Genomic DNA, 27,397 nt, shown 5'->3' on the forward strand with positions numbered 1-27,397 from the left:
ACTACCTGACTTCAAACTATACCACAAGGCAACTGTAACTAAAACAGCATGGTAGTGGTATAAAAACACATATATAGACCAATGGAACAGAATAGAGGTCTCACAGATAACACCACACATCTACAACAATCTGATCTTTGACAAATCTGATAAAAACAAGCAATGGGAAAAGGATTCTCTATTTAATAAATGACATTGGGAAAACTGACTAGCCATATGCAGAAGACTGAAACTCGACCCATTCTTTACACCTTATACAAAAATTAACTCAAGATGGATTAAAGACTTAAACCTAAGACCTAAAACTATAAAACCCTAGAAGAAAACCTATGCTATACCATTCAAAACAAGGGCACGGGCAAAGACTTCATGAGTAAAACACCAAAAGAAAGGGTAACAAAAGCCAAAATAGACAAATGGGATCTAATTAAAATAAAGAGCTTCTGCACAGCAAAAGAAACTATCATCAGAGTGAACAAGCAACCTACAGAATAGAAGAAAATTTTTGCCATTTATTCATTTGACAAAGGTCCAATATCCGGCACCTACAAAGAACTTAAACACATTTACAAGAAAAAAAACAACCCCATCAAAAAGTGGCAAACGATATAAACAGATGTTTCTCAAAAGAAGACATTTATGTGACCAACAAGTATATGGAAAAAAGCTCATCATCACTGGTTTAGAAGAAATGCAAATCAAAACCACAATGAGATACCATCTCAAGCCGATTAGAGTGGCGATCGTTAAAAAGTTCGCAAACAACAAATGCTGGAGAGGATGTGGAGAAACAGGAATGCTTTTACACTGTTGGTGGGAGGATAAATTAGTTCAATTGTGTAAGACAGTGTGGCAATTCCTCAAGGATCTAGAACCAGAAATACCATTTGACTCAGCAATCCCATTACTGGGTATCTACCAAAAGCATTATAAATTATTCTACTATAAAGACACACATACACGTTTATTGCAGCACTGTTCACAATAGCAAAGACTTGGAACCAACCCAAATGCCCATCAATGATAGACTGGATAAAGAAAATGTGGCGCATATGTACCACGGAATACTATGCAGCCACAAAAAAGGATGAGTTCATGTCCTATGCAGGGACATGGATGAATCTGGAAACCATCATTCTCAACAAACTAACACAAGAACAGAAAACTTAACACATGTTCTCACTCATAAGTGGGAGTTGAAGAATAAGAACACATGGACACGAGGATAGAAACATCACAAACTGGGGCCTGTCAGGAAGTGGGGGGCTAGGAAAGAGAGAGCATTAGGAGAAATATGTAATGTACATGACAGGTTGATGGGTTCAGCAAGCCACCATGGCATGTGTATACCTATGTAACAATCCTGCATGTTCTGCATATGTATCCCAGAACTTAAAGTATAATAATTTTAAAAAGTTAAAATAAAAATAAATAAATAACATTAATATCTCAATGGAAGCAGAAAAAAATTAACAAAAGTCAGAACTATGTTGTGATAAATGTACTCAACAAGCAAGGAATAGAAGGAAACTACTTTAACATAGTAAAGACCATATTTGAAACGTTCACAGCTAACATCACACTCAATGGTAAAATGTTAAAAGCTTTTCCTCTAAGATGAGGAACAAGACAAAGATGTCTGATTTCACCACTTCTATTCAACACTGTACCAGCCAGAGGAATTAGACACGTAAAACAAATAAAGGCATTCGAATAACAAAGAAATAAAATTATCTCTGTTCACAGATAACACAATTATAAATGTAAAAAACCCTAATGATTCTACATAAGATTCCAAGCCAAAAAAAATGGTTAGCAATTATTAGCAATTAAATGGCTAGCAATTAAGCAAAGTTGCAAGATACAAATTCGACCTACAAAAATAAGTAGTATTTCTACACAGTAGCAATTTAAAAAATTAAGAAAATAATCCCATTTACAAAGCATAAAAAAATAAAATACTTAGAAATAAACTTAACCAAAGAATCAAAACACCTGTACACTGAAAACTGTACAACACTGATGAAAAAAATTGAAGAAGAAATAAATGGAAATATAGCTTGTGTTCATAAACTGGTAGAAAACATTATTTTAAAAGTCCACACTGTCTAACACAATCTACAGATTCAATGCAATCCCTATAAAAATCCCAATGACATTCTGTACAGTAGACACGGCATTTGTAAAATTCATATGAAATCTCAAAAGACCTCAAACACTCAAAACAATCTTGGGAAACAAAAACTAAGCTGGAGACTTCACACTTCCTGATTTCAAAATATATTTCAAAGTTATAGTAATGAACACTGTATCGTAATGACATAAAAACAAACATATGGACAAATGGACCAGAATAGAGAGTCTAGAACACACTCTTGCATGTTATCAGTGAAATTATCTTTGACAAGGGTAGTATGACTGCCTGATGGGAAAAAAATAGTCTCTTCAAGCAATGGTGCTGAAAAAACCGGATATCCACATGCAAAAGAATAACAGTGGACCCTTATTTTACACCACACGCACACACACACACACACACACACACACACGCAAAATAAAAAAAAAATAAAGTCTTAAACATAAGACCTGAAACTATAAAATTTCGAAAACAAAAACTAGGGAAAAGCTTCATAACATCAATCTGGTAATGATTTCTTGGATTTATTCCGAAAGCACAGGCAACAAAAAAAGCAAAAACAGAGAACTGGGATTATAGCAAACTAAAAAGCTTCTGTGCAGCAAAGGAAATAAAAACAACACTGTAAAGAAGCAATCTACGAAATGGGATAAAATATTTGTAAACCATATATTTAATAAGGGGTTAATATCCAAAATAAATAATAAACTCCAACTCAGCAACAACAAAAAAAACTGATTAAGGAATGGACAAAGGACTTGAAAAAACCTTTCAAAAATGACATACAAATGACCAACAGGTATATGAAAAAATGTCCAACATCACTAATCATCAGAGAAATGCAAAGCAATATTACAATGAAATGTTATCTCGTACATGATAGGATAGCCATTACCAAAAAAAAAAAAAAAAAAAAAAAAAAAGAAAGAGGAAGGAAAGGAGGGAGAGAGGGAAAAAGACAGAAAGGAAGAAAGGAAGGGAAGGAGGGAGGGAAGCAAGGAGGGAGGCAGATCTCAGTCAAGCAAGATGAATAATTTCCAAAGTTATGCTGTAAAACACTGTGCTTATAATTCACAATACCATACACTTAAAATTTTATTAGGAGACTTGGTTTCATGTTATGTGTTTTACATGGTGGTGGTGGGGGTTAGAAAGATGAAGAAGAAGGAGGAAGGAGAAGGAAGGAGGAAGAAGAGAAAAAGAAAAAGAAGTAGTAACAAGAAAGAAGGAGGAGGAGAACGAAGAGAAAAAGGGGGGAGGGGAGGAGCAGGAGGAGGAGAAGCAGACTGTTACCCAGATGAAGGAACCATCACCCTCAGAGAAAAGAAAGTATTAGAGACAACTCTTCCAGAAAAATAATGGGTCCATAAAGATGAAATAAACTGTGATAAATATTATTTAAGTATTCTGTTCATTGTAAGTCAACCACAGCAGAGTATAAAAACAGTATTAGGAAATAGTCATCCTGCATGTTAAACACTTCAAAGTAGAAGTTAAGTGTATGTCAAAGAAAAAGTATGTGAATTTGTCAAATGATTGAAATACAGATCACATGGTTTGTGGCTGTTGTGATGTAGCAATGTTTTAGTTTAGTGCATTAATCATACTCTAAAACAGTATAAAAAGTCAAGTGAAGAATACCTGTATAAATTCCAGAAGTGAAATTTCAAAAACGACATTTTAAAAGATGACTACTGTGCAGCAGATATGAGAACTAATTAGACACAGAAATTATTTACATCTTTTTGAATGTGGATGGAAATATACTTGGCAAGATTTCAATTTTCATTGTGTTTATAGATGACAGTTTAGCTAAAAGAATTTTAAACTCTTTTAAGCACACCTACTCTTTCATGTGCAGAATCATTAAAACAGAATGCATTTACCAAAATACATATCTACAGAAAAAGCCTCTGAAGCAAACATTGAACAAACATCTTATCAGTTACATTTATATTTAAGGATAAAAATGAATAAGTAAAATGTCTCCAGGAAAAATCTGTTTTAAGCATGAAATATACCTGGCTTTAAAATCAAAGAATTCTAACTAATATGACCACATATTAAAGATATAAGTCCCATTGGCCTGCTCAGGATGATAAAACTCAACATAGTATTACTACTAGAGATTCATAAAAAGAAGTACTGTGGTGGTTATATGTACTCTTATTATAATACTTTTATTTTAAGTTCATGGAAGATGACATTTAATTTTTTATAGTTTCTTAAATATGAACATTTAATAATGTTTTTCTCTACCATATCCCACAAGCAAACATGAAGAAAACAGAGGAATTAATGATATAATTTGTTTCCTAACCAATAAACACATAGAATTTTTTTGTCAAATGTGAAGCAACCCACTTTTTGAGTTTCTGTAGGCAAACTAGAAAATTTTTGTAACTTTTATTTTTTAATATTATAGGCATTTCGTTTACCATATACTTAGAAAGGTAATATTCACTTTACATGAATATTACCAAAATTGGGACCTTCCAATGCCATGCAGTTATAATGAACATGAAGTTAGATTTTACGAAATGATATAAACATAATTGATAAACTGTTATTTTCAAATATTCTGTGAAAGAAAAGTTAATTTTTAGTGCAATTTTAATGGTTTTCCTCTTTAAAAATGTCAGTAATTTGAAGCTTTTTTCTGAAGAAATAATGAAATTCTAGTTCAGAATTACATGTAAGAATATTCATTGTCATTTATATTAGCAAAACTTAGAAATTAAACTTATAAAAACAGAAAAATTTTAAAATAAATTACAACAGAAAATTGTCTGCTATCCTGACTAGAGTATAAAAATTTTATACACAAGAGTATATAATAATACAAAAATAAAAAATGAAATTATATATACAATAGTATCTTGATATAAGCAGAAGGATAAACTTAAAATACACTGGGAAAAAAAGGAGAAAAACTAGAAGGTAAAGTACAGAAAAGCTCATTAACAGGCAATATGATTATGTGTGATTTACACATTTTTTTATTTTTTGTGCCTTTTTTCTACAATCTCTACAACAGACACATTATAATTGAAAGGACAAAAAAAGCAATAAAGTTACAAAATATTGTATTTTCCATACATAGATTTTTAAATTATTTCTAAAAAGCAAAATTTATCCTAAATATCTATAACACAAAAAATCATGCTCTCAGTATAAATATAACATTTATAACATTACAGGTAATTGACATTAAATATACTGATCTACACCAGTGTTAATGAACAGATTATATCAAAATGTAAAAAACACAATTATTAATAGTTTCCAAATTATATTAAGGTATTTTAAGACTTACCTTCACAAAGTTTCTGCTTCATCACTTCCCTTATTTTGGATATTGCAATATAGTCTTCCACATAAAACACATAAGTTGACGAAGGCTTGTTGGCAATAGCTCTAAGTTCTGCATCTTCTGTTTCTGAACCAACACCAATGGCAAATAATGTTATCTTACTATCTCTTGCTGCTTCAGCTGCATCCTTGACTTCATCTTGGGATTTGCCATCCGTAAGTACCACTGCTATCTTAGTCAGAAATCGTGAGGACTTGGCAAAAAGGTAATCAAGGGCAAACTGGATAGCCTTCCCCGTTTTTGTGTTTCCTCCTAAGTAGAGTATGGATTCCACTGCTGCCATCAGATGTTCTCCTGAATCATAGCTTCCAAGAGGAATCTCCAGCACAGGGTAGTCACTATATTGAACCACCCCAACTTGAATAAATTTCGGTCCAATGTCGAAGTTTCTTGTGATATTGATGAGCCACTTTTTCACTATTTCAAAGTTTTCTGGGCCAACACTATAAGAGCCATCTAAGATGAAAACTAAATCTGTCGGAGCAGTACGACAACCTAAGCACAAAAGAAAACCGTTGTAACACATCTTTTACATAAAAAGCACAAAAGAGGGAGATTTTAAACATATGAGTTTCAGCTATACACTAATATCATTGCTTAAATTATCAATGAAATATGTTTAGTTTAAGGCTAACCTGAAATACTTAAAAATATATAAGCCAATCAATAGGGAGAAAAACATTAAAAATGAATTTGTCACCAACTTCAGGACTTAGCTAGCCAATAAAATTTCATCTTCAATATATTAATAGTTGATAAATGTTACGTGAACCAAGATCGCCAAATGAATCAACTTTTGCATTATATCCAAGATGGGTTTCTAAGGGTCTGATGTCTCATATTCAGTGAATGATGTGGTCAGAACATCAGCTTGTACTAAAAATCTATGGTCAAAGGTATAAAGCTATTCCTTGCCTAGTAGAAATAGAGATTCTCATTTTAAGATACCAGGAAACACCTTTGTGGTCAGCACATCCTAGGGACCTTTTGGGGAAAAAAAGACTATCTTTGGTGCAAGTTAATTTCAACAAGTTATAAGCAGTTGTAGAAAGAAAAAAAAAGTCTTAACTCTTTTTTACAGTACACATATCATGTCTCTAATCCTATTTCATTCATTCAGTTTATTTATACTGAATACCTATTCTGTGCCTGACATCACACTATGTATTGGGTTCAAATATATACAAGATATCTCAAATAGCTCAAAGTATGGTAAGACAAAAAAGAGACTGGTTAGGAAAAGTGCAAAATACTATGAGAACATTTAGGAGTGGGTGGCAGCATAACTGTGGAAGGTCAGGAAAGGTTTTATGGGAAAGCTGGCAGGCAATCAGGGATCTGAAACAAGAGCATTAGTTAGGTGAAGAGGACGATATTCTAATAGAAGGGAAGAGCAACTACAAAGGCCCCGAGCTGGGAGACAAACACAGACTAAAAGATAAACTGGTTTGTTGAGGTAATTCCAATAATTTGGAATGGCTAACAGAATACCATTAGAACAGCTATATTTGCCTTCTCACTCTCTAACTTCTGTCCTCAAAGCAGCAACAATACCTATTCTTTATAGCCCATATGATAATGAGATAATTTTATATTCATGCTTTGTTTTACATTCAGCATGTTTGCATTTATCACAGGGGAAGTCACATATCCCCTAAGATGTTCAGAATGAAGGTAGATGACAGTAAACTATAAGTCTTATGCTTTTATTCATATTTTTTTCTTTTTTGCATTTTAGCTTTTGGGGTACATGTGAAGAACATGCAAGATTGTTGCATAGGTATACACATGGCAGTGTGATTTGCTGCCTACCTCCTCCCCATTACCTATATCTGGCATTTCTCCCCATGCTATCTCTCCCTGACTCCTCAACCCCGGCTGTCCCTCCCCTATTTCCCCCTATGTAGTGATCGGAGAACCAATTTAAAGTTATAATAAAGTTATTTATTTTCTGCATGCATTTGCAAGTATGATATCATAATTGCAAAGGATAATACTAAAGAAAAATTATTTAGTGACAATTATTATTCTTAGTATTTTGCATCTCCTTAAGAATAAGTCCATTGTTTTTCCTTTTCCCTTCCTTTATCTATGGCTGTTTACATATTTGGGATGTTGACAAGGCTCACAAGAAGTGATCCCAATCTTATGGTCATCTTAACTCACTCATCACAGTCTAGCAAAAATAAACACTAACACAAGAGGTAAACATGTATAATAGTCAAGAGGTTCCAAAAATAAATAGAATTGCCAAAATATGGATTTGTCTCAAAAATATATCTGTGATTATGACATTATTCCTAAGACGCTCTACTGCAGGTGGTAGTATGCTCAGAAGGGTGTAAGGGACACAATTCCAACAACCTCTGCCAAGGCAGCCACTGCCAGAGGTCAAGGCAGGGATAGCAGAAATGGAGTTCTGCCCAGAGGCAAATTTGCTAACCCAAGGGAATGCAATTTTTCTGTTATTTTTGGAAGCCAGATGGACTAGGATTAAACGGTTATGCTTTTATAACCATTTCGGGGAGACAAAGGATAGAAAAGTTGTGTTTGCAGAGCTTTTCAATGTTGGCCCTTCCTAAATACTGAGACTCATTGTTGTCTGAAGCTGGTAGTGTTTGTGAGCCACCTGATCCAGCGGTTTTCACCCTTAGGTTATTCTTGGCCCTTCCTACCCTTCTCCCTGTCACAGAGCCACAGAGCACATATTTCATAACTTTAAAGTTAGTCAAGAGCATGGGCACACAAGCAAATGATGCCATTTATAAGCCCTAGACATAATATCCGTCCTAAGAAACCTCTTCCTTAGAGAGATGAATGACATAATAGAAAAGGAACGGGAATGAAGAGCAAAAACATAGTTCAAATACTAGTTACTGCCCTCACAAGCTGTATGATACTAGGTAAGCAAGCCCCTTAACTTTTTAAAATCCCTTTTCCCACCCAAGAAAAAAACAAAGGAAAGGGTATCCACATTATAGAGTGCTTGCATGAATTAAACTATAAAAGTGTTACGCAAGCTTTAAATATTATTGTATTAATACATTTTAAGCCAAGTTGAATCAAATTGTCAAACTATCTCATTTAACTTCTATAGACACCATAGTTAATTTACAGCAGGGTATTTATACGTTTTAAAATGTGAATATAAGCAAACTTTTTTAAAAAATTTGTTATCTCTAAATGATAGGCTGGGTAAAAGAACTATAGTTAATATAGCTCTTTATCTCTTTACACAGACTTTCCCAAAAGCAATAATAACATTCACTGAGATGTACTGTGCTAAGCCATTCACATGCATTATCTCATTCCATCCTGATAACCAATCTACAAGGCTTTCTTTACCTTTCTATCATGCAGCTCAAAAGTGGCTGAACACGGACTCAATACCAGGCTGTTTGTTCCAAAGCTCGATGTGTTAATTGAATAAACTATTGCCATAGAGTCATCTCAAAATTATCTCTGAGGGAAGCTTTTCTTCTCAGTTAATGAGTAATAGCAATTCATTTATTTTAGGGAGTTACAGAATCAAAGATAGTAAGAACGAAATCATTAAAACCGTTACTTGAACTCCCCTAGTTTAATTTTCAGATTAATTTGTGTATAATATAAAAGGACAATGCTCATAGTTCTTACTTGATCTTATTTCCCCATCTTCAGCTAACACAGAATTCTGAAGAAGCAGGACCATAACCGTGCAGACAAATGTAATATAGTGAGCCATGTTTCTGTTTTCGTTCTAATATTTTGGTTTTAGGATTCCTAGGGGGAAAAAAAGCAAGTTAAATATATTAATTAAAGTCAACACCCGGCCATTATACATTTACATTTTGAAATTACAAGACCCAATTGAAGTACAACAAATTTTGTGACTATAAGAATTAACTTAAATGTGTTTAAAAGAGCAAAATTTTAAATATATTACCGCAAGAGGACAATAAATAAGGGCTAAAGACCATGGTAAATCTTAATTCACAATTGTCTTCAGAAAAGTATACACATTTTCTAAAATTTGAGCTTTTTGCAAATATTTACTAGAATTTACCCTTTGAGCATAGTCTGTAAACCTTATCACATTCTTTGTAATATCTGAATGTTACCAAACATTTTTCTTTTAAATATTTAAGGAACACTCAAGAGTATTTAGCTGATAGGATTTGATTTTTAAAATAAGATGTAATCATAAACATTAAGACTTGTTTTATTTAATTCATAAACACCCAGTTACATAATTTTAATACACTATCTAAAATCAGTCCAAGGACTTCATTTCTGTTTAGAATGTGGACAGTTACAAGAGATTGTTACTTACAACAATGAGTACATACCAGAAAAAACTACAAATTCATATGCTTTTTAAGCCCAGCAGAAATGAAATAATTTAAAGAAACATAAAAGAACTAAATTCCAGAAGTTATTAAAGTTTATCATATAGAAGTGATTCACAACTGCTTTAATCTCTGGCAGAAAGGAAATACTGATGAGAAGGAATTTGCCATACCACGTCGAAAATCACTCAAAGCTGGTGTAACAGACTGGAAATTTGAGGAGTCTCTGCCACACAGAAAGCATTCCTTCATTCAGCAATTCCTTCTGGTGAGCCTTAACTAACTATACAGAGTAGACAAGTAGTACATAGAAAGTTGTAAACAGTATAGAACAGTCTAGAGAAAGTATGTCCCTCTTCCTATCCAGGTACCCAGAAACTCTTAAGTCTAATTAGATCCCATTTGTCTATTTGACTTTTGTTGCCATTGCTTTGGCATTTCAGTCATGAAATCCTTGCCTATGCCTATGTCCTGAATGGTGTTGTCTAGGTTTACTTCTAGGGTTTTTATGGTGTTAGCTCTTATGTTTAAATCTTTAATCCATCTGGAGTTAATTTTTGTATAAGGTGTAAAGAAGGGGTCCAGTATCAGCTTCCTACACATGGCCAGCCAGTTTTCCCAACACCATTTATTAAACAGGGAATCCTTTCCCCGTTGCTTTTGTTCAGTTTGTCAAAGATCAGATGGTTGTAGATGTGTGGTGTTGCTTCTAAGGCCTCTGTTCTGTTCCGTTGGTCTATATCTCTGTTTGGTACCAGTACCATGTGGTTTTGATTACTGTACCCTTGTAGTATAGTTTGAAGTCAGGTAGCACGATGCCTCCAGCTTTGTTCTTTTTGCTTAGAATTGACTTGGCTATGTGGGCTCTCTTTTGGTTCCATATGAAGTTTAAAGTGGTTTTTACCAGTTCTGTGAAGAAGGTCAGTGGTAGCTCGATGGGGATAGCATTGAATCTGTAAATTTCTTTGAGCAGTATGGCCATTTTCACAATGTTGATTCTTCCTAACCATGAACAAGGAATGTTTCTCCATCTGTTTGTGTCCTCTCTTATTTCGTTGAGCAGTGGTTTGTAGTTCTCCTTGAAGAAGTCCTTTACATCCTTTGTTAGTTGTATTCCTAGGTATCTTATTCTCTTTGTAGCAATTGTGAATGGTAATTCACTCATGATTTGCCTCTCTGTTTGTCTGTTGTTAGCGTATAGGAATGCTTGTGATTTCTACACATTGATTTTGTATCCTGAGACTTTGCTGAAGTTGCTTATCAGCTTAAGTAGGTTTTGGGCTGAGATGATGAGGTCTTCTAAATATACAATAATGTCATCTGCAAATAGAGATAATTTGACTTCCTCTTTTCCTAACTGAATATGCTTTATTTCTTTTTCTGGCCTAATTTCTCTGTCTAGAACTTCCAATACTATATTGAATAGGAGTAGTAAGGAGGGCATCCTTGTCTATTGCCAGATTTTTAAGGGAATGCTTCCAGTTTTTGCCCATTCAGTATGATATTTGCTGTGGGTTTGTCATAAATAACTTTTATTATTTTGAGATATGTTCCATCAATACCTAGTTTATTGAGAGTTTTCAGTATGAAGAGTTGTTAAATTTTGTCGAAGGCCTCCTCTGCATCTATTGAGATAATCACGTGGTTTTTGTCTTTGGTTCTGTTAATGTGACAGATAATAGACTTGTGTATGTTGAACCAGCCTTGTATCCCCAGGATGAAACCTACTTGATCATGATGGATAAGTGTTTGATGTGCTGTTGCATTTGGTTTGCCAGTATTTTATTGAAGATTTTTGCATTGATGTTCATCATGGATATTGTCCTGAAGTTTTCTTTTTTAGCTGTGTCTCTGTAGGTTTTGGTATCAGGATGATGTTGATCTCATAAAATGAGTTAGAGAGGATTCCCTCCTTTTGTATTGTTTGGAATAGTTTCAAAAGGAATGGTACCAGCTTCTCTTTGTATGTCTGGTAAAATTCAGCTGTGAACCTGTCTGGACCTGGACTTTTTTTGGGTGGTAGGCTATTAATTGCTACCTTGACTTCAGACTTTATTATTGGTATATTCAGGGTTTCAATCTCTTCCTGGTTTAGTCATAGGAGTATGCAACTGTCCAGGAATTTATCCATTTCTCCCAGATTTACTCGTTTATGCATATAGAGCTGTTTGTAGTAATCTCTGATGGTAGTTTGTCTTTCTGCGGAATCAGTGGTGATCTCGCCTTCATCATTTTTTATTGCATCTATTCTATTCTTCTCTCCTTTCTTTTTTATTAGTCTGGCTGGTGGTCTATTTTATTGATCATTTTATTTCATTGAGTTGATCTTCAATCTCTGATATCCTTTCTTCTGCTTGATCAATTCAGCTACTGAAACTTGTGTATGCCTTGCAAAGTTCTTGTGCTGGGTGTTTCAGCTCCATCAAGTTGTTTATGTTCTTCTCTAGGCTGGTTATTCTAGTTAGCATTTCATCTAACTTTTTTCAAGGTTCTTAGTTTCTTTGCATTGGATTAGAACACAATCTTTTAGCTCAGAGAAGTTTGTTATTACCCACCTTCTGAAGCCTGCTTCTGTCAGTTCCTCAAATTCATTCTTTGTCCTGTTTTGTTCCCTTGCTGGTGAGGAGTTATGATCCCTCGGGGGGAGGAAAGGCATCTGGATTTTGATGATTCATCCTGTCGGCGCTGGTTTCTTCCCATCTTCGTGGATTTATCTACCATTGATCTTTGAAGTTGGTAATTTCAGATGGGAACTCTGAGTGGATGTCCTTTCTGTTAAAGTTTGGGTTATTTCCCCTGTATGAGGCTTTTCTTAATAGACAGGTCAATGTGCCACTTGAGATAGTCTGTCCCTTGTCTGCCTGTGGATTCACTGCTGTGCTGCCTCAGTCTCAGCTCAGCTGCTATTTATTCTTCCCCTGGATTAAGCAACATACTTCTAAATAATCCACAAGTTTTAAAAAGTCAAAGGAGGAGTTTTTAAACATTTCAAACTGAACAATAATGTTTTAAATCAAATATTTTGTGATGCAGATAAAGCAGCACTTAGAAATTTTAACTTTAAAAGCACAGATTAAAAAATAAAAACACATTAAAAATTAATTCCACATTAATTAAACCCAAAAAGTAAAAACCTTTGAAATAATTCTTTGGACAAATAGGTACACTGATATGTCTTAGTAATTATAATCAAGAAACAACAGAGAAAATATAAATATTTGCCAATGTAAGTATTGAAATAGTAAGCACCACTACAGATCCTACAAACATTAAAAGGATAAGTGGACAGGAGAAATGAACAAAGTCTTTGAAAAATGCTATTTATTAAAATTGGTCCAATTATTTACTAAAGAAGTTAAATTATTAATCAAAAACATTTCCACAAAGAAAACTCCTGGTCCAGATAACTTCATCAGTAATTTCTTTGAATAATTTCTGCAAAACAGTCAGGAAAAAAAATGAAACTATTGACTTTAGTAGAATTAAATTCAAATAAGGGAGAAGTGAATTCTTCCTAATTTTTATTATGAGGCCAACATAGCCCCCCCAAAAAAGAACTAGACAAAGATATTACAAAGTAAGAAAATTATAATTCATTATCCTTTATGAACAAGGATATAAAAATCTGTAATAAAATATTAGCTAATCAAATCTAGCAATATATTTTAAAATATCATGACCATGTGAGATTTATTAGAGAAATGCAAGATTGGTTTAACACTCAAAATTCAACTTATATAACATACTAGAGTGAGAGACTAGGAAAAAAAAAATCACATGAATATCTCAATTTATGCATTAAAAGTTCTTAATAAAATTTAACTCACATAATAAAATGTTCAGCAAACTAAGAGTAGAACTTAACATATGAATGTAAATGCTGCCTATAAAAACATCTACATATAACATAACATTGAGTTGTGAAATACTAAATTCTCTCCTTCTCAAATCAGTAAGCAACTAAGGATACATTCTCACACCACTTCTATTAAAAAATGTACAAGGAGTTCTAGCTACTGCCATGTGCACAAATAAGAAAGAAAACAAGTAAATGAAAAAATAAAACTGTCATTATTTATTGAAAACATAATAATCTATATAGAAAGTGGAATCTACAAAAACAATAGAACAAAGTGAATTTAGCAAGATCATAAGACACAAGATTAATGGTTTTAATTGGGAAAAGAATTTAATACCATTTTCAATAGTATCAAAAGTATTATAAATGTAGAAATAAAGCTAATGAAATATGGAAAGACCTCTGTACTGAAACATTGCAAAATTAAAGAAGCCAAATAAATGGAGAGATCCATATTAAGAATTAAAAGCATATTATTAACGTATCCATCCTTCCCAAACTGGTCTATAGATTCAACAAAATCCCAATTTAAATCTCAGATTTTTTAAATTAACAAATATTCTAAAATTTATATAAAATGCAAATTATTTTGAATTGGAACAATTTTGAGAAAGAACACTCTTAATAAGAAAGTTGGAGAATTGACATTATTGGATACTGACTTATGTCAGTCTGCTTTCTGTTGTTATAACTGAATACCTGAGGTAGAGTAATTTATAAAGAAAATATATTTATTTCTTATAGTTTTGAAGGCTGGAAAGTCCAAGGTCTAAGGCAACATGTGGTGAGGGCCTTATAACATGCGGAGGGGTTTTCTGCAGAGTCTCATTGTGGTGCAGGGTACCACATGGTGAGGGGGCTCAGGAGAGAGAACCTACCTGGCTTTTTATAGCAGAACTACTTTCCTGATAACTAACTCACTCTCAGGGTAACCCATTAATCTATTAATCAATTAACCCATGAAAATTATGTATCTATCCATGAGAACAGAACCTTCATGACCCAATCACCTCCTAAAGGCCCCACCTCCTAGTATCTTTACACTGGAGATTAACTTTCAACATGAGTTTCAGAGGGGGCAAACATGCAAACCATAGCAACTTACCAGAAGATACAGAAATCAAGAAAGCGTGGCACTGTATTGACATAAAGATAGGCATTGAACAGAACACAATAGAGTTTTGGTAACAGACCCACACTTACATGGTCAATTGATTTTCAACAAAAATGTCAAAGAAGTTGGATAGGAAAGGAAAGGATTTCGGGGTGGGGGGGGGAGTTGTTTTTTGTTTTTGTTTTTGAGACAAAGTCTCACTCTGTCACCCAGGCTGGAATGCAATGGCTTGATTTCTGCTAACTGCAATCTCTGCTTCTTGGGTTCAAGCAATTCTCCTGCCTCAGCCTCCCAAGTACCTGGGATTACAGGTGCCGGCCATCACGGCTAGCTAATTTTTGTATTTTTAGTAGAGACAGGGTTTCACCATGTTGGCCAGCCTGTTCTCGAACTCCTGACCTCAGGTGATTCACCTGCCTGGGGCTCCCAAAATGCTGGGATTATAGGCATGAGCCACTGCACCTGGCCAGGGAAGTCTTTTCAACAAACACTGCTGAATCACCTGGATAAACACATGTAATAAAATGAACCTTGACTCCTACCTCATTTCACTAAGAAAATTAAATTGAACATAGATCTAAATGTAAAAGCTAAAACTGTAAGTCTTCTAATAGAAAAACATAAGAGAATATCTTCACAACTTTAGGATTAAGGCAAATATTTCTTAGGACACAAAAACCATTAGCAGTTTTTAAATGGGTGCATGAGATTTCATCAAAATCAAACGTTTCCATTCCTTAAAAGACACCATTTAAGAATGCAAGCCAATGTTCACATTAAATATTTCTGACAAATGACTCATATCAGAAAACATATAGATAATAGAAAGAAAAACAACACAATTTTTTAAATAAGGAAAAGCTCTTCAACAGACACATTACAAAAAAGACACAGAAATGGCCAATAACCACATGAAATGTACTCATCATCACTCGTCATCAGAGAAATGCACAGTAAAACCATAATAAGATATGATTTCACACCTACAAAAATAGCTAAAATTAAAAGACGGTAATGTGAAATGTTTACAAGTATAAGTGAAGAAACTGGAATTCGTACATTGTTGGTGAGATTGAAAATGGATGTAATCACTTTAGAGAACTGTTAGGTACAGTTTCTTATAAAGTTAAACTATGGCCAACGATTTTTCTGCTAGGTGTGTAGCCTAAATGAAATTGTGTGTCCACAGCAAAAGACTTTAGCAATGTTTATAGTAGTTTTACTCATAATCGTTCCAAACTAAAAATAAGCAAATGCTATCAACAGGAGAATAAATATACAAGTTGTGGGATATATTCATACAATGAAATACCACTCAGCAATCAAAAAATCATGAACTATTATAGGAAACAACACAAATAAATTTAAAATACATTGTATTTAATGAAAGAAGCCAGACACAAAAGAATACATGTAGTACGTTTCTAGTTATATGAAGCCCCAAAACAGGCAAAACTAATGTATGGTGTTAAAAAACAGAAAACTTTTGCCTAAAAGTAGCACAAGTAAACTTCCTGGGTAACAGAAATAGTCTACATTTGCAAAGTCAGTATTCAGGTATATCAACTTGTCTAAGGCAATTAAACCAGATGCATTACATCTGTATAATTTATTATGTATAAATTATAAATGTATTATTTTATCATATTAATTTATTATATATAAATTATACTTCAATGAAAAAAATCAATCTATCATTGTCAATTTCCAAAGTAAGCCAGACCCTCTGCATAAAGACTTATAAAGTTCCAAAAAATGTCATTGAGAAGCATTTACGAAGAGCCATCACCAGGATGTGCTGTTTTATAATAACAACATGTACTAATAAATTTTCACCAGGCTGGGTGTGGTGGCTTACACTTGTAATCCCAGACTTTGGGAGGCCAAGGCAGGTAGATCACAAGGTCAGGTGTTCAAGAGCAGTCTGGCTAAAATGGTAAAACTCAGTCTTTACTAAAAATAGAAAAATTAGCCAGGTGTGGTGGTGAGCAACTGTCACTCCAGCTATTCAGGAGGCTGAGGCAGAGAATTTCTTGAACCCTGGAGGTGGAGGTTGTAGTGAACTGAGATCACACCACTGCACTCCGGCCTGAGGCGACAGAGTGAGACTCCATCTCCAAAAAATAAAAAATTAAAATAAAAAACTCACCTCTTTCTTCCACAAAGTCTCAAAATTATGTTATTAAACTCCTTTACCAGAAACATCTCAGTATTTCTATGTATATGTAATTCATTCCGATTTCTTGGAATAAAGTTAATTCCTTAATGTTATTATAATTTAAATTGACAATCATTAAAGTAGAAGATACAGAAACGAAATGCACATTACCGTGTTAATCATTAAAACTGTGTTTCATAAATATTTCATTATACATATGTTTCTGTACACTGCATATGAAGTTAGGTTTATCAAGTTTTAACAATTAGTTGAATGAAGTGTGTGTTAAACATGTGGATGCCCTAACCCTAATCCAGTAGCTTCAGATTGTAGGGGAAGGGACAAACTATTCTTTTTCTTTTTTGAGACGGAGTTTCGCTCTTGTTACCCAGGCTGGAGTGCAATGGCGCGATCTCGGCTCACCACAACCTTCGTTTCCTGGGTTCAGGCAATTCTCCTGCCTCAACCTCCTGAGTAGCTGGGATTACAGGCACGCACCTCCAAGCCCAGATAATGTTTTGTATTTTTAGTAGAGACGGGGTTTCACCATGTTGACCAGGATGGTCTCGATCTCTTGACCTCGTGATCCACCCGCCTGGCCTCCCAAAGTGCTGGGATTACAGGCTTGAGCCACCAAATGAATCTCCTCATATGCTAACATACACCAAAGTTTTATAAATTCTAGTATGGGGCAATGCAAAATGATCAATAAGAAAAAAAAAAAAATCTCCATTCCCTTGGTGGAGAAGTAAATTAGCAACCCCAAATAGAATAGTATAACTCAGAATTTCTACAAGCAAAAAATTCTAAAACCTTCATACTCAGAGTGATCAGGTGACCTTTAGCATTCTCATTTCTCAAATGTTAAGGTGTATAAAAATCACTTAGAGATCTTATTAAAATGTAGATTCTGATTCCGTAGCCTTAGTTTGTAGATGAAGGGTCTTCATTTTGGCTATGGTTTGAACATTTGTCCCCTCCAAAGTTCTTGTTAAAACTTAATCCTTAATGCAGCAGTATTGAGAGGTAGGGCTTTCAAGAGGTTATTGGGTCATGATGGCTCTGCCCTTTTGAATGGATTAAGCCATTCACAGATTAGCGGATTAATAAATTAATAAGTTAATGGACTAGCATAGGAATGAGACTGGTGGCTTCATGAAAAAAGGAAAAGAGACTTCAGCTAGCATGCTTAGCCCCCTTACCATGTGATGCCCTCTGTAGCCTTGGGACTCTGCAGAGAGTCCCCACAGGCATGGAGGCCTCACCAGATGTGGCCTCTTGACCTTGGACTTCTAAGCCTCCATAATTATAAGAAATAAGTTTTTTCTTTATAAATTATGCAGTTCTGAGTATTTCTTACAAGCAATAGAAAACTTACTAAAACAACTTCTAGTAAGCTCCCAGGTGATGCTGATTCTGCTAGTCCAGAGACCACACTTTGAGTATTTAGGTACTAAACGTTTTTGTCTTTTGTTGTTCTGCTCTCAAAAGTAAAAATAATGTTGAAATTTCTACAGTATAAAGAATAGTATCTCCCTGGTTTTAAGAATTTGAACCAAACACTGTATGTTATCACTTGTAGGTGGGTGTTGAACAATTAGAACACATGGACACAGGGAGGGGAGCATCACACACTGCAGTCAGAGAGGGGGCGGGCTACAGGAGGGTCAGTGGGGATGGGGAGAGTAGGGAGGGATAATGAGGGGAGAAATACCAGATATAGGTAATGGGGGGATGAAGGCGGCAAACCACCTTGCCATGTATGTATCTATGCAACAATCCTGCATGATCTGCACGTGTAACCCAGAACCTAATTACAATTTTAAAAAATTAAAAAAAAAAAAAAAGAATTTCAACCCCAGTTTCTCTTTCTGAAACAAACATGGTGGAGGAGGTAAAGAGGGGAAGAATTGTGACCCCAGTAGCATGAACCAAGGGTATTTTAATATCTAGTGCAGTTCACTTAGAAAACTAAGAAAACAAGAGCGATAACTCGAACAAATAAAATTATAAATTAAAGAGCAGCCATTATAAAGATACTTCAGAGATACAAAAAATTATGAGACTACTATAAAAATCATATGCTAACTGCGTACATAAATAAATTTCTGAAACTTAAAACTTACCAAAACTGAATGATGATGAAATACAAAATCCTAACAGACCTATAACTAGTAAAGAGATTAAATTACTAACCAAAACCTCCCAACAAAGAAAGATCCAGGATCAGCTAGCTTCATAATGAATTCGATTAGACATTTAAAGGAGAATTAATGATAATTCTCCTCAAACTCTTCCAAAAAATAAAGAAAAGAACATACTTTAAACTCATTTCATGAGGCTGGCTTTACCTTAATACCAAAGGCAGACAAGGACACTACAAGAAAAAAAATCACAGGCCAATATCCCTGATGAACACAGATGTAAAATATCTCAATAAACTAATAGTAAACTAAATCCAACAGTACATTCAAAGTGTCATATACATGACCTAGTGGGATTTTATCCCTGAGATGCAAGGATGGTCCAACATAAGTAAATCAATAAATGATTTACCACATTAAAAACAAAGAATAAAATCATACTGTCATCTAAATATATGCAAAAAAAAAAAGCACTGACAAAATTCACCATCATTTTATAATTTTTAAAACCCAACAAATTAGGCATGGAACAAATGAACTTCAACCTAAAAAAAAAAAGCCATATATGACAAATAAACAGCTAATATTATACTAATGGTTAAAAGCTGAAAGCTTTTCCTCTAAGATCAGGAACAAACAAGGACGCCCAGTCTCACTACTTCTCTACAACATAGTATTGGAAGTCCTAGCCAGACCAATTAGCCAAGAAAAAAAAAAAACAAAGGCACCCAAATTGGAAAGGAAGAAGTAAAATTGCCTCTATTAGCATGTGACATAATCTTATTATAAAAGACCTTTTATACAGCCAGGCGCAATGGTGCATGCCTGTAATCTCAGCACTTTGGGAGGTCACGGCAGGCAGATCATGAGGTCGAGAGATCGAGACCATCCTGGCCAACGTGGAGAAATGCTATCTCTACTAAAACAAAATCAAAAACAAAAATTAGCTGGACATGGCGGCACACTCCTATAGCTCCAGGTACCCAAGAGGTTTAGGCAGGAGAATTGCTTGAACCCAGGAGGCAGAGGTTGCAGTGAGCCAAGATTATGCCACTGTGCTCCAGCCTGGTGACAGAGTGAGACTCCATATAAAAGTAAATAAATTAATTAAAAACCTTTAAGACTTTACCAAGAAAGTATTAAAACGAATAAATTCAATAAAGTTGTAGAATACAAAATCAACATATAAAAATCAGTTGCCATTTCTATGTATTAACAACGAACAATCCTAAAACAAATTAAGAAAGCAATGTAATTTACAATAGCATCACATGGAATAAAATGCTCAGAATAAATTTAACCAAGAAGGTGAAATATCTGTACACTGAAAACTTTAAAACGTTGATGAAAGAAATTGAAGAAGTCACAGTTACAATTCTTCACTCTGATGAATGGAAAGATATCTTATTCATGAATTGGAGGAATTAATATAATTAAAATATCCATACCACCCAAAGGGATCCATAGATTCAGTTCAATCATTATCAAGATCCCAATGGCATTTTTTACAAAAATAGAAAAATTAAGTCCTAAAATTTGTATGTAACCACAAGAAAACCCACATATCTAAAGCAATCTAGAACAAGAAGAACAAAGCTGAAGGCATCACACTTCCTGATTTCAAGTTACATTACAAAGCTGTAATAATTAAAACAATAGGGCACTGGCATAAAAACAGAGGCACAAACCACTAGAAAAGATTATAGAGCCAAGAAATAAGTCCAAACATATATGGTTACTAATTTTCCACAAGATGTCAAGAATACACAACAGGAAAAGGATAGTCTCTTCAATAAAACTGGGAAAACTAGACATCCATGTGGCAAAGAATGAAACTAGACCCTTACAGCATATGTAAAAATTAACTCAAAATGGATTAAAGACAAACAAAAGACCTGAAATCACAAAACTCCTAGAAAATAACACAGGATAAAAGCTTAATAACACTGGTCTTGGCAATGACCTTTTGGATTTGACAACAAAGACAAAAATAAACAAGTGGGGCTATATCAAATTAATAAATTTATGCACAGCAAAGAAAACAACTAATGAAATAAAAAAGCAATCTGCAGAATGGAAGAAAATATTTGCAAAACATATATCTAATAAAGAATTAGTATCTAAAACATGTAAGAAACCCATACAACACAAGAGCAAATTTTTAAAAACTGACTAAAGAATGGGCAAAGGATGTGAATAGACAATTTTCCAAAGAAGACATACAAATGGTCAACGGGTATATAAGATGTTCAACATCACCGTATCACTAGTTATCAGGGAAATTCAGATCAAAATGACACCACCTCACACTTGTCAGCACGGCCATTATCAAAAAGTCAAATTATAGCAAGTGTTGGTGAAGACTAAAGAAAAGGAAACACTTGTAATGCTATTGATGGAACTTTAAATTGGTCCAGCAATTATGAAAAAAAAAATGCTCAACTGCTCAAAATTGAGCAATTTTGGTCCTCAAAAAATTAAAAATAAAACTACTATATCAACCAGTCATTCTACTACTGGATATGTTTCCAAAGGAAATAAAATCACTATCTCAAAGAGGTATCTGCAGTCCCATATTCATTGCAGCATTAGAATGACCATAGGAACTACCAATCCTACTACTGGATATATTTCCAAGGGAATTAAAATCACCGTCTCAAAGAGGTATCTGCGGTCCTATATTCAATGCAGCATTACTTACAATAACCAAGATATGAAAACAACCTAACTGTTCATCAACTGAAGAACGAATAAAGAAACTGGGGTGTGTGTACATATACCCACTCTCTCACACACAAGAGAATACTGTTAAAACTTACACAAAAAGGAAATCCTACCATTTGCAAAAACATGGATAAAGCTGGAAGACAGGGAGCTAAGTGAAATAAGCCATACTCAGAAAGACAAATACTGAATGACTTGTTCACATGTGTACGTTGAAATCTAAAAAATAAAAGTCAAACTCAGAAACAGAGTAGAATGTTGATTAACACAGGCTGGGGACCGGGAAGAGAGGACATATTGGTCCAAGGGTACAAACTGAGATATATGATAAATATGTTGTGAAAACCTGATGTACAGCATGGTAACTACAGTTCATAATTTATTTTATACTTGAAATTTGCTGAAAAAATAGAGCTCAAGTTTTCTTACCACAAAAAAAAAAAAATCATACCTAAGTGAAGTAATTGATATGCTAGTTAGCTTGATTGTGGTCATTTCATGCTGTATACTTATATCACATCATGTTATTGACCTAAAATATATACAATTTTTATTTGTCAGTCATACTTCAAAAAGCTAGGGTAAAACTGTTTAGCCTCACATAGATAATTAAATGAGAAAAAAAGAAAAAGAATACAGGCCAACAGGGCCTGCAGTACAATCTGCAGACCAATGAATGGCATACTATACTAAGTAAACAAAAAGTCTTACATTAAGAAACAAAAAGTGAAAGGGAGAGTAGAGGCCATGCTTTCAGGTCTATTTCACATGTCATTTGGAAATACTATATCATAGGTCATCTTCCTTCACAGTAAGAAACTAAAGAGGGTCATCAGACACTTTGCCTAATTTCTATGTTTCCAAAAGCTTTAGAATATGTATGCTTAAAATTTGTTTTGACAGCAATTTGGAATAACTATGGTGACAGGAGTGAACTAAGATGGAAAAAAAAAATGGTTTCCCTCAAGAAACCATTTGTTAACTCAAGTTTCTTTTTTGTTTTCTTTTTTGTTAACTGAAAGTGGCTCTACAGACGTAAAAGGACTAGAATGATATTTGGAGTCAGAGATCCTGGGCATAGACGTTGAATCTTTCCCTTCCCAGCTCTTCCCACAAAACCTTGTGAGAAATACTACCACAGAGACAGAGGTCCAGGGCTGCAATTCACCTGCATATTGGGTCTAACCTGTACCCAGAACTGATGAAAGCCTGCTTGTGATGGCAACTAATACAGCTTCAGGGTATCCATTAGATGATGTTTACATCCTTAACAGCACAAAGTCCTTAGTTACTTGCCTCACTTCTACTGAATTGGACTGTAAAGAATATTGACATATATGCTACTCTCAAACATGGAATTCTGTTTTTTTAAAAAATCAACCTTTTAATAGTACATAAATCATTCTTAATGAGTGACAAAGAAAGAAGAAATTATATTTACCAGAAAGTAGGAATTTAAACTGAGCTCACCTGTTAATATGAAATATACAGCAGGCTAAACAGACATTAAGAAATCCAGGTTATAGAGTTAACACTGCCATTAGCTAACTATAACTTAAAGAACAACCTGCTTAGTGGTTTTCTAATTCTTAGGAAAAAAAAGAGGTGAACTTGGCAATCTGTAATCTTCCTTTCAACTATGAAAACAATGATTCATATTATCTGCCATCAAAGAATTACTGTGATAACTAAAATTTATACTTTTAAAACTGCTTTGAGAAAACATTGGTTTACTTAATCTTAAATATGTTGAGAGAACAAGGCTTACTTGGGTCATATGGTTTGCCTGCTGCCTGTCCTCAGAATCAACAGACTCAAAACTTAAAAATCAAGTTTGCTGACTTCAGAGTCCTTTCCATTATATCAATTCAACAACAAACATTTACTAAGTGCCTACTATGTGACAGATACTCTTTTAGGCACTGGGAATTCAGAGGTGACAAAACTAAATCAGGAATCTGCTTCCATGCAGTTTGTGCCGGAAACTAAATAGATACCTAAGATAATTTCAGATACCAGTAAGTGTATAATGAAAACAGCAATGTATCACTTGGGGCCAGGAGGAGAGGAAGGGGTCCATTAGATCTGGAAGTCAAAGAAGACCTCTCTGAAAAGGTAACACTCAAGCTGACACTTAAGCAACATAAAGGAGCCACACGTGATTGCATCTGGGGACAAACTTTCCATTCCATTGATAAAGTAAGTTTGGATTGTTCCAGAAATAAAAAGGTCGGTGAATCATGCATGTGGGAGCAAAAGGAAGAATGACAGCGACTAAAGTAAAGTAGCATGATTCACAAGCAGTATATTTAGTTAAGAATTGTTTTTTCTAAATGCAAAGTGTGTCTATTAAAGTGTTTTAAGCATGAGTGCATCATGATCTCCTTTCCATATTAAGTAGATCATCTCATGCTGAAAACTACAGCGCTCTATAAAAATGTAAGAATTATTTCATTTTAAGAATCAAGAGTGCAACTGATCTTTTAATGTCCTCTTCTGCAGTTCATGTCTCTTCCATCTTGTTGTCTCTTACATTCCGGGAATGTAAGAAAACCTTTCAAAATGAGGGGCTGTCAGGAAAGACGCTCTCTCAATATTTGGTAATTATGCTCGTTTATAAAACCTTCAAATAAAAGTAAAGACTAAATATAGTCACTCATGAGACACTCACGCATACTTATTTAAAGGTTCTGTCACTGAACTAAATTGTAAAACAGGAAAAGGTGGGGAGACTGAAATTCTGGTCCCTGCTCTTTTATGCTACATCTACAGTGTTCTGTATTCTGACATTAAGGTATTAGGAGGAAGTACCAATTGGAATGGAACAGAATATAGAAGGGCAAAATAGGGGCAAACTTGTAAAAAAAACTTTAAGAATTCATTTGTGTGTGTGTTTATATGTATTAATTTCTCATAAGGCTATAAGAAATAAGTTAAAGTATGGAAAGCACAAAGAACGGGGTCTGACAATTATTGCGCTCTCAATAAACAGAAGCTATTGTCATAATTAAAGACAAAAATACATTTCAATTTTTAAATGACAATAAATGCTTGAATAAGAAGCATATAGACTTATAGCCAACCCACTATTTTCTTTCTTTTCTTTTTTTCTTTTCTGAGACAGAGTTTTGCTCTTCTTGCCCAAGCTGGAGTGCAATGGCGCAATCTCAGCTCACTGCAACCTCTGCCTCCCGGGTTCAAGCAATTCTCCGGCCTCAGCCTCCCGAGTAGCTGAGGTTATAGGCATGTGCCATCATACCAAGCTAATTTTCTGTTTTTAGTACAGATGGGGTTTCTCCATGCTAGTCAGGCTGGTCTCCAACTCCCAACCTCAGGTGATTCGCCTGCCTTGGCCTTCCAAAGTACTGGGATTACCATCATGAGCCACCTACCTCGCCCAGCCAGCCAACCCACTATTAATATAACTGTTACATTTTTAGTCTACCAAAAATTAATGAGAAACTAAAGCATTCATTTTTAATCTTGTTTCATAAAAATGTTTACTCTTCCCTCAGTTACTGTATATTCTTTAATGTTATTTGAATATCTTGCTTAAAATACAAGAACACAATAATAAGCCATTTCCAATTGAAAAAGTTCAGGATCAAAGACAATGCCCTAAAACAGCCATTTTGATTAACCTTAATCAAGGATGGTATAGATCAAAGACTAAACTATCTTTCAATCTAGATGATCAAGACTCAACTTTTACTCTTTCCAAAGACAATTATATTTTTTAAAGTCATGTGAAAAGGTAACTAAAAAGTATACCACCAAAAATGCAGGGACAAATGTATCATAGAGGTATCAGTTAATAAAATTGTGTATTGTTTTTCTGGAGAAAATGGGGGAAATCACAACATTTCCCATCATTCTAGTAACAGCTTGGCTTCTAGCCATTTTTGAAACTAAAAACCCAAGAGCACACATCCATCTTCTTTATCTCCCCTATATTTAATGGATAACTCATAAAGAGGACCACTTTGCCCTTCTCTTTCATCACTTCATGATTAGTGCCTCAAACAGCACTTGGCAAATCACTGAACCTCAATAAATGTTGGTTTAATTAGATCTTTTTCTATTCCCAGCATCTCTTCTATCATCCCCTTATTTAACCCCATTGATAATGCCTTTCTCACTTCACGCTTAGTCTACAGTGGTATCTACCTAAATGATCTCTCAACCACTATCACATCCCCATCTAATTTAAACTGCTAGTTTCAGAGTTTGTTTTCACACTGCAGAGTGGGTGAATGATTTCTTGATTGGGTTGTACACTATATTACATAATATCTATCAAAACCACACAGGAAGGAGGGAACTGCAGCAACTTGTTTGTCTGGAGTTTGTAGGAATTGTTTAAAAACCAAATCTGGCCACAGCGACTTCTAAATATTCAAACAACAAAAGAATATGCACATCTATATGATGAGACCAGCACAATCCAAGAAATGGTGTACAGTGTTTTTTATTTGCCTGTGTCAGCAAATTCACTAAAAACAGTCCACAGGATTCTATTGGTGATTTTTAACTGTGCTAAATGCAGTCTTTTTCTCTACCTCTAAATTCCTCTTACATTGATTAGCCCTATTTCTTACTTGTTTTTGTTCATGTAGCTTTAATTTTGACAATAAAATATCAGAAAAGTAAAGACATCAGTTTCCAAATGAAAACTAATAAAACTTTAAATTTCTAACTCAGGTTAAAACTTTTCTCCAACTATCTAACCTTCCAATTCATTAGTGATACACCTAAAAGAATTCTGGATAGCAAGTCAAGTGATCAGAGTTCTAGTCCTGGATGTGCCTGGTTTGCCTACTTAGAAAGTACACTGTTAGCATATCTAACATTAAATAATATAGGATAATAAATTCAAAATAAATGGCATAGACAAAAGAGAAGTCGGTGAAAGGAAATGAATGGAAATTAGCACTTTTTGAGACATCAAGTGATATGAATAAAGTCATCAATAAGTAACTCCAACACCCCAATTGCAGTTTCTAAATATCATGTTCCATTAAAAGGAACCAAACCTCTTTGGAAAAATAGCAAATTCCAGATCTGGGACATGTGAGACAAAAGACAGATATCTTGGCATTCTGAAAACAAGAAAACTCTCAAAAGCTACTGGGATTAGATTAACGAGACCCAAGAGCCAATTTGAAAGGCTTCCATTGACTAAAGATGAAATAATTTGATCATTTTAAAAGAATAATTTAAATAGATTGAACTATATATGAGCTTACAATGACAAATAAAAGAAAACACAATAGGTCACCTTTGAAGTTTGCTAATAAATAGGCATAAATAAAAATAAAAAGCATTTATCCTTTTCCTACATGTACGATATTTCAAGGCAATAAAACAATTGATGGGGAAACAATAAATTCTAGAAGAATAGTAGAATTAGAAATTCCCATTTTTAACCCCTAATGAAATAATAAATCTAGGCAAGGACTACCAGTGGCTGCTAATATTATTAGGTGAAAGATTATAAGAGAAAAAATTTATGACAGATGCATTAGGCTGTACTACATGTGAACCCACTCATCTACCTTAA

General features: G+C 34.3%; 1 protein-coding gene across 1 annotated transcript in view; it reads right to left on the reverse strand.

Moving 5' to 3' along the window:
* Window positions 1-27,397, reverse strand: part of COL21A1 (collagen type XXI alpha 1 chain) — a 191,064-nt gene that overhangs the window by 125,627 nt on the left and 38,040 nt on the right. Inside the window, exons 2-3 of the mRNA XM_017542926.1 lie at window positions 9,147-9,272; window positions 5,454-6,005 (exon numbers count right to left, since the gene is read on the reverse strand). Coding sequence (XP_017398415.1) covers window positions 5,454-6,005; window positions 9,147-9,234 — 640 coding nt within the window. The 5' untranslated portion in view covers window positions 9,235-9,272. The remainder of the gene's footprint in view (window positions 1-5,453; window positions 6,006-9,146; window positions 9,273-27,397) is intronic.

Source organism: Cebus imitator, unplaced genomic scaffold (assembly GCF_001604975.1).
Source record: "Cebus imitator isolate Cc_AM_T3 unplaced genomic scaffold, Cebus_imitator-1.0 Scaffold148, whole genome shotgun sequence".
NCBI lineage: Eukaryota > Metazoa > Chordata > Mammalia > Primates > Cebidae > Cebus > Cebus imitator.